At 47.3% G+C, this 8637-nt stretch overlaps 1 protein-coding gene across 1 annotated transcript; it reads right to left on the bottom strand.

Moving 5' to 3' along the window:
- Positions 1-5029: 5029 nt before the first annotated feature.
- LOC142924800 (uncharacterized) lies at positions 5030-8198 on the bottom strand. The gene is made up of 4 exons (XM_076067583.1): positions 7959-8198; positions 7412-7589; positions 6340-6512; positions 5030-5348 (listed from the first exon to the last, which is right to left on the bottom strand). Exons 1-4 carry the CDS (start codon positions 8166-8168, stop codon positions 5166-5168), a joined length of 744 nt encoding a protein of 247 aa, XP_075923698.1. The 5' UTR covers positions 8169-8198; the 3' UTR covers positions 5030-5165.
- Between the last annotated feature and the right edge of the window lie 439 nt (positions 8199-8637).

Raw genomic sequence — 8637 nt, 5'->3', positions numbered from 1 at the left:
TCAGATGAGACAAGTTCTGTATTGTAAGAACGGGGAATCTGTTTCATGAGGAGTTGTGAAATGAGGATTCTGTAATGGCATTCACCTCTTTAGTTCATCTCACTTGAAGATGTAAATATCCCAGGGCTCCACAGGATGTAATATCTTATCCCTAACCTCATCTCCACCAAACTGCAGCTAAATGCATTCCTAGTAAAAAAAATATATATCTTAATTATAAATATATGAATTGCACTGCATTCCACTTGGAGGTGCTGCGGTTAGAGCACTCCACGATCACTGCACGCTTGCGAGTTCAAAATCCAGGTCAAGAAGGTTAACAGCTTATTTATCAACCCGAGCTATAGTCAAATAATGAATCCCATTTTGTGGGAAGTCAACAGCGGTCATCCAATTATACACCACCATTGGCTCCTGTTATAGGAATGTAGCATTCCGCTACTGGCCATAGTGAGAGATGTGTGGCATCCTCCTACCTCGCATTTGAGTGGCCGAACACATATGAGGTGCAGTACAGCAACCAGTGTAAGCACAGCCGAGAATGCACGATGGGGCAGACGGTGGCATAATGAATAAGCGAATGTGTGTACGTTGAAATAATTTTGCACCCGTACGTAGCCGATTGTGCTAACCATAGCCGACCGTGCTAACTGTAGCCGACCGTGCTAACGATGGCGCGTGCGTCCATTTGCCAGGCGGGGCCCTGCTCTCCAACCAGGCAACAACAACAACGAGGAGGATGATGATGATGCCGTCGACAAGATTGGGCCAAAGGCGTCACGCGGGCCTGCACGGAGATTCTCCCGCCTGAGGCGGAATATTCGGGGGATTCTGCGATTCATTCGGGAGCACTGTTTCTGTTACCGTGACGATACCGCTGAATAAATCCTGTCATGCGGCTGGGCCCTCCCTGCCCTGTGTACATATTTTTCAATGTTACTGTCGTTTTTGTCTCACTTCTTTCTGGTCTAATGACTCCAAGACTCACGGTTTAAACTGAAGATCCCAGTGGTCCTCAAAAATATTTACGGGGACTCCTTCACTTACAAACATTCAATTTAGAAAGTCTCAGAGATACGAAGAAACCTGTCCATATGTGCAGTTGCCTGTTTGTACCGAGATTCATAAGTTCAACCGCCACGCAATAGATGGTGGTGGTGGCATCTACATCTACACAACGTGAAGAACCAGTGGCGTCTACGTCTACAGGAGATTATACAACTCTTAAAGCCATTCCCTGTGTTTAGTGTACACGCCGTACAACATGTTTGGAATCGACAGGAGTAAAGTTGGACTTACGAACAGACTTCTGGAACCTAACTCGTCCGTAAGTAGAAGAGTCCCTGTATATGGTGGTCACTCTGAACAACGCAGACCCAGCCGCCTTTTTACGATGTTTGGTCCATTAGGACGTTACCAGATGCATCTTTCTGTGCTGACGACCACGCGATACACATTAGACGAGTCACAACAGGTCACGTTTAATACTCTAAACTTGTCTGGAGTAATTCTCATACGACAGACTTTTCTGCACATTTGCAAAATTACATGTCTATGGGAAAGGAACCATGTGTATGGCATTACAAAGGGTGCTTGGTCGTGTGTGGATGCAGGCTGTTGGCAGTGCCACTGATTAATCAGAATCTTTTTTTTATCCTGGAGGAATCCAATGAGCTATGAAGCTCTTTTCACATATGTCCAGTAGGGGCGGGTCAGCGAGGTATGTTCAAAAACGATATGAGAGGCAAGACGGAGAAAATGTAAGCATGTTGCTAAAAATACAAAGTACATAGATTCCTGCCGATTTGTCAACAAATGCAAGTTTGGGCAATTCAGCAACACAACAACAGCACCAGACCACGACAAGACAACGCACAGTCCCTCACTTACATTGCAAATTAAAATCGAAAGTTCAATGCACGATATTAGAAACAAAGTTACTAAATGGCAATATTCCCCTCGAATACCGAATGAACGAGGCTAAGCCGCTTGCAGTAATGTTCAAATATGCATCGCAAGCCATTCAGAAGTGGAAGGCCTCACGTGACCACAGGGCACCACGGTGGCTGGGAGATGTTAACTACCTCCCCTGGTACGCAGGAGGTCGTGGGTTCCATCCCAACCCTCACGCATGCTGTATATTTGTCTGCTATAAATGTCCACGTGACGATAAGCCACTTCGTTGAGCTATCATTTGCGATGGCCAGGTCGCTTCTGAAAAACTGCTATATATGCTCAGTGGGCCTTACCTGGTAAAATATAAATAGTTTGTCAATTAGTAAATAAATGAAGTATATAAGTTCCAATTTCATTCATGCATACATTTCCAAGCTTGGGAAAGGCAGTAAAACAAGAGCAAAAACAGCCACAGTCCACACCAGGAAAACATACAGTGCGCGGTAAAATTGTACTTTAAAATTGAACTGTGGATACTTTGTTAAGAATACAAAAAATAGTTTAGTTAAAAATAATTTGGTTGGTAAGGACCTGGGTAGTGATCTGCGATTATTGAGTGGGGGTTTGGGAGTCGCTGACTGGGAGGAGTGGGAACGGGTGAAGCCGGATCTGCCACGCGTTGCGCTCACCAACAGCAACAAACGAAGAGACGGAGAGAGGAGCTACCCCGGGTTTACATCGCCACGACTCACGACGCACACAACACACACGGCACATGCCCAGGGGGAGGAGGGCGATGACCACCCCACAGTGCGATAGCTACGACTCCCCTTTCAATTAGTGAGCCATCCTCACACAACCACTGCACGGAGTGTGCAGCGTTATCAATGAACACGGCACTACCACTGCACGGAGTGTGCAGTGTTATCAATGAACACGGCACTACCACTGCACGCGAGCAATCGGCTGCTTAGTGAGTTACACGGCACGGTACGGAGCTATTAACGCGACACGAACCACAGCGTGTTCCCGGGGTACTCAACTACCTTAGTTTCTCAACTACCGGGATTACTCAACTCAATATTTCAAGAGGCGCAATGCACTGTGGTGAATACGAGACAGTGGTCCTTCATAAATAACATCACCAAACAGTCTTTAAAGAGCAGCATGCGGCACCGGGAGACGCAGATTGCCAACCCCTGAGCTATTCTATTCCAGCGCATGAGGGCAACATGTTCAGGAGCCATAAGCCAATGTCCGAGGTCTGCTGGTCACGACGAGAGGGCTTCAGGAGAAACTTCGTGTAGGGTTACTATTCCTACTCCGTTGAAGGAGCACAGACGACTGTGGTTCACAATATCGTGCATAGTTTGGGTTGCATGGTCACAATCACACTGTGGCTTGACTTTAATTTTCTATTGCGTCGTTTCACGTTGTACGATCTGTTCTGGATGACCACAGTCAAACACTGGAGAGTTTAAAATTTTCCATTTGTGCATCAGGTATCCGCAGCTGCCATGGTTTGTGCAGATGCGGTTTAGGGGGACCATGATCTTCGTGGAATATCAAGCCCAGGGATCTTCTGCGTTGGGTTTTTCACAAGGTGTGTCAGTTCTTTTGAACTTACACTGATCATGTCGACTCTCTGCAGTGGCAATGTGAAACTATTAAAATAAAAAGCGATACAATTTTTTAGAAGTTGATTCTTACACGTGCAATTCAATACATGAATTGTCAGCTGAATAATAAATATTAATCGATTTAACCGATGTATCGCGCTGTTACTACTAACTAGCACAACTCTTTATTACGATCACAGCATGTACAAAGTAACATTTTAATAAAAAATATACTTCCTGAAGTAATGATGGTTTATTCAAACTGTGTGCAATATCAAGCAACTTCGGAATGATTTCTGAAGCACTGCTGCAATGTTTGGTGCACTGCGATACTAATGGCTAAAGTCAGTGGTGACTGATATCTGAACCAGTCCTGAACCTAATCCCCGCCCCCTTCACCAAGCGTGGTAAAGTTTGGTGCAACAACCCCCATGACCAAAGCAACGTGGCGAGGCCTTCATCAGGCAGTGGACTGCCAGAGGGGTGTTACACACACAATCATCAGTTTGTCTAGACAATCACTTGCCTTGAACATTGAATCCTTAAGTTACATTACCAATGGCATATTGGTGTGGCTCACTGACCCTTTGATGTGAAAGATTAAAGAACCCCAAGTGTCTGTCGCCGACTCAACAATTTTGAGGAGCGACCCGTGGCGGTCAGGCAGATCACGAGGTGAGCAGAGGGGTGAGGAGGAGGGCACTTTGGAGGGGGCTGCCAAACCTCGAGTCGCGAGCACACAGCGCCGTCTCCTCGTACAAGACGGCGCACCGATGGGCACCGCCGCTGCTGCCACCGGGCTTGGCCTTCTGCGCCAGTTTTACCAGGTTGGCCACGGGGCCGTGCCCAAGGTTGCGGCAGGAATGCACGCCGTAGTGCTGCCCCACAGCGCAGTCCACGGCCGGCAGCTGCAGAGCACACAGCCAACAACAGAGACCTGGAACCCTCTCTCTTTCGTTTGGAGGCGGCCGAGTTGCTAGCAGCCCTTTTCCACTGGCGCATCCGATCCGTGCCAGCGCGTAGCACCCCCACGGAACGGGTGGTTTTCCATTGGCCATTTGCTGTGCCGATATAAAATCAAACTGTAATACGTCGCCCTTACAAGACCTCTCAAAATGGACCAGGAGCCAAACAGGTCCAGAGGTGGTGCTAATAATAAAGTGTCCATTGCGTACGACGTGAACAGCGTTAATGTGACTGCACAAATTTATGGAAACATGGCCGAGTGGTGGTTCTCGGATCAAGCCCAGCATCCGCCCTGGTTAATGTTGCCAGTTTATTCACCACAAACAAAGAGATCTGTTTCACAATGTATGATAATAATCCTGTGACGCTGTATTAAAAAAATTGAATTGGCCACGTGTAACCGCATCATGTTCCAAATTTGCCAAATCAGATCAAATACTTGCAAATTACTTTACCGGGGAAAAAACCACGTAGGAAAATCAAACATCGCTCCCGAATGGCAGACATGTCCATTCACAGGCCGGTAGTGCGTGCACCACGTGCCAAATAGGAACAGCTGCCATTGGGGGGGGGTCCCCTCGGGTAGACTGCCGTAGAGCAATGGAATGGTTGAGATGAGACGTTGCTGTAAGGCACTTTGAGTTGAAGAGTTTATTTACGCGAGCGCCCTATATCTCCAAATCCTTATCCCCATCTCTGAGCCGCCCCTGTGGCCCCTACTGGGGCCCGTGTCTCACCGCTGCGGTGTCGAGGCTGCCGCACTGGTGGATGAACTCCATGCAGCTCGTCGCGCTTTGGACAGAAGCTTCCCGCTGTGGCTCCAGATCCACCCAGGGCAGAGATCACAACCCCAGTCTCCTCCAACAGCTACCACAGACACAACAAATCCGTCAACATCAGTTGGTTGACACCGAGGCGACCGCAAGGCAAACACCGGCTTAAAGCTAAACGATACGCATGGAGCTGCATCTCACAATGCAGTGCACAAAAACTGATTAAATATTACAGATTTAAGTTTGCAAATTAACACAAAATTCGTTCTCAATTTTAGTTTTCCAAATGCACTATCGGCGTAATGTCAAGAGACAAATAAATCATCCATGCGTAAATCTCGCATAGCCGTGCAGGCCCTGTGTCATAAAATGCGATGGGTGGCCTTTTATCTTGTACACAATAGGAGCCAACACTTTCACATTAGCTGTGTTATGAGATTGTGCGGCGCACGAGAGTCAAGCTGAAATTGTTATTCTCAGAGATGGAATTAGGAAAATGAAGTGCAAAACCCAAGTTTAATGAGACTGTAATTTTGTGCAGTCGCTGGTGACTGGGCTCGGACGATCGACTTGATAAGACTTGAGACCTCGGTTTCAACCCAAGTGGTCAAAATCCAGATTCAAGCCCAGAATCTAATTATTGTCATCGCACCGCTTTGATATCTGAGCCACCTGGCCACTTTGCATATATAGTGTTATCATAAATGTTATCTGAATGTCACCGCTGTACACTCAATTTTAACGGTGATTTTCAATATCTACCTTTGGGATGTTTGCCAAATTCACAGATATTTTTTAAGAGTGACAAGAGAAAACCCATGCATCTTACGTGACACTTTGTTGTGCTCTGCATTGGCAGTGATTACATAACGCTTAAACGTATTCGAGTTATCGACAAATGAGTTTTAAGTTCGTAATAATAAACTAATATTACCGCGCACAATTTTGGAAACAAACTTAACATTGAGCGCCACTCGGAGGCGGTAAGTACACTCAAACTTTGCACGGGCAGTGTCGTACACCTACTTGCTGTACTGCCTCTTACCAGCTGGAGGCGGGTGGGCTCACGCACGCCACGTACGCACCTGGGCGTTGCGATGGAGGATGTCCAAGGAGCCGAGGCCCAGGCTGGGGAGGTCGCACGAGTCAAAATGCTCGGCAAGCTGCTTCTCCACGCGTAACAGCGCAGATAGGCTCGGGGGCTTTGCCATCTTACTTACGTGGCTCAGCAGACGGACCAGATGCTCGGCTACTGCCTCTGCGAAGGAGACAAGCAATGCCATTGTAGGAGAGGACAACGATGCTGTAACTCGCTCCAATAGGCTCAACAACTGCAACTCTCTCTCTGCCCCCCCACCCCCACGTCTCATCTACGGCCTCCCGATAAGTTTCATCATCACTCTCCAGATGACTCAAAAAACAAGTTTAACACGAAGGCCTTCGCGACCAATGATTATCCATAATAGAGATTTTTGGATTAGGTCACGTAAATAGTGCATATTAACGCGTATTATTTAGTGCATGTATACATGATCTAACCCAAAAATCTAGATGATGGACTCAAAAAACCACTGGCAGACTTCTCACACCCGTATGCAAGACGATATCGCCCCAATATTCAAATTGTTCAACTATCCCCCGAACCAGTCCAGGATAAATTTCAAGATCACACTCAGCATTTTGACAGTCCTCCGTGGTCTGATCCCTTATGTACAATACGAGAAACTACATTTTATTCAGATTGTGCTTTCGATATCGTGTCATGAGACGGAGTATCCACTCGGATCTCTCACGGAGCAGCGGAACCCGTCCTATTGGAGAATGGCCCACAGAAGAGAACTTCACAAAGCTACCTCTGACATCGCTTCTAGTGACCTCTGGTCTACAGAGTAAAGGGAAGCACATTCTAACCCACTCTGAACGTGAGAGTAATGTCCGTCACATGAAAGTTGAGCCGATATTGGACTTGGTCAAATTAGCAGGAAAGTGTTATCACCCAGCACGTGCATCGATCGGTTGATCGTTAGTTTGTGGCATAGAGATCCGCAAAAAATAGATATCTTTGGATCATCCGAGATTTTTAATTATCCGCAGCCATCCTCCACGTCATTAGCGCAGATAATCGAGTCTACTGTATATGCAAATTTGTCTCCTTACTCCCCGGAGTAGGCGGCGGTCTGGTGTCGGGAGTGCTGATGTTGCCGAGAAACGCGGCCGGTTTCTCCTTGACCACGAGGTCGCGAGGAGTCTCGAGGGAGCTACAGCACAGGGCCAACTGAAACATATTCCGGGCCGGCGTGTCCCCTTTCACCTGCCCCAGGAAGTCCTGCACACACTGTCGGTAGAAACAACAAAGGACCCAAACCACGTGCAGCCATATCACTCTGTTGGGACAAATAGAGGGTGATACATGCATAGATGTCCGACCGATTTCAATGCCCCCCCTTACTTTTGTTTCAACGTGTGACTGAATTTTGTGAAAGCGATGGCCCTAAATATTATAGAGGAGTGTTAATTCAGTGGTAGAGCAAGTCTTTTGATAATGGTGGAAGTATCCACAGACTTGAAACGTATGGCGATTATCACTTATTAAATAATTCCGAGGACAAATGTATTATGGAAAATCTTTGACAAATCTAAGCAAATGCATGAATGTTCTCGCAAGGTAATTTTGTTGCATTAAGTCCAGACGCCATGGCCCCACCTTCTTCAGCTTATTCACAAAGATGTCCTCGGCGTTCTGGAAGACCTGCAGCACCATCTCGGCCGCCGGCTGTATCGTGAACTGTCGGCGAAGATCGGCGCTCGTCCCTGGCAAGGGGAACGACTCCAACAGGTATTTCTTGATCTTGTGTGGCCGGCCCTCCACCTCCTGCTTAATGTCACACTCGATGCGAGCCAGCCCACGGTCCATCGCCTCCCGCTCGCCTTTCTGGGCCTTGCCGATCACCTAAACAAACAACACAATGTTAGCAACTGTGGCGGCCACAGGTGCAGGGCAGTGCTGTAGTTGCGATGATGGAACACGTGATGGACGAGTGGTTCAACAGCAAATGCAAGGTGTGCAGCTAATGCACGATTGCAATCGAGAGATGGGATTGGTGGATCATCCTAGCAGCAGTGGCTTTTGGCAAGCCATCGAACAAAGACAGTCACCGCATCACTCGCTTTCAGATGGGCTTCTGCGGCCAACTGGAATGCTCTTCCTTCCGATATTAGGAAGCCATTGGAGCTATGCACTTTTAAATCTAGATTGAAAACAATTTCTTTAGAACTGCTTTTTGTGTTCAGTTTGTTGTCCTCCACACCTCCGATTAGCACAGTTGGCTATGTACAGTGCGAAAGATGTTCAACATATATACATGTGGTTTTACCCAATCCAG

This window comes from Petromyzon marinus, chromosome 17, assembly GCF_048934315.1.
Source record: "Petromyzon marinus isolate PM22_M1 ecotype Great Lakes invasive population chromosome 17, UKy_Petmar_22M1.pri1.0, whole genome shotgun sequence".
NCBI lineage: Eukaryota > Metazoa > Chordata > Hyperoartia > Petromyzontiformes > Petromyzontidae > Petromyzon > Petromyzon marinus.
The sequence above is the reverse complement of the archived record's forward strand: the minus strand, read 5'-3'. Positions and strand labels throughout refer to the sequence as shown.

Excerpts from the sequence above, each read along its gene's own strand:
- LOC142924800 (XM_076067583.1), bottom strand. The coding sequence starts at position 8,168 with ATGGACCGTGGGCTGGCTCGCATCGAGTGTGACATTAAGCAGGAGGTG. Across the intron at positions 7,590-7,958 it reads TTGTGAATAAGCTGAAGAAG|TGTGTGCAGGACTTCCTGGG; the intron begins GTGGGGCCATGG and ends TTCTACCGACAG. Across the intron at positions 6,513-7,411 it reads ACCGCCGCCTACTCCGGGGA|AGGCAGTAGCCGAGCATCTG; the intron begins GTAAGGAGACAA and ends TCTCCTTCGCAG.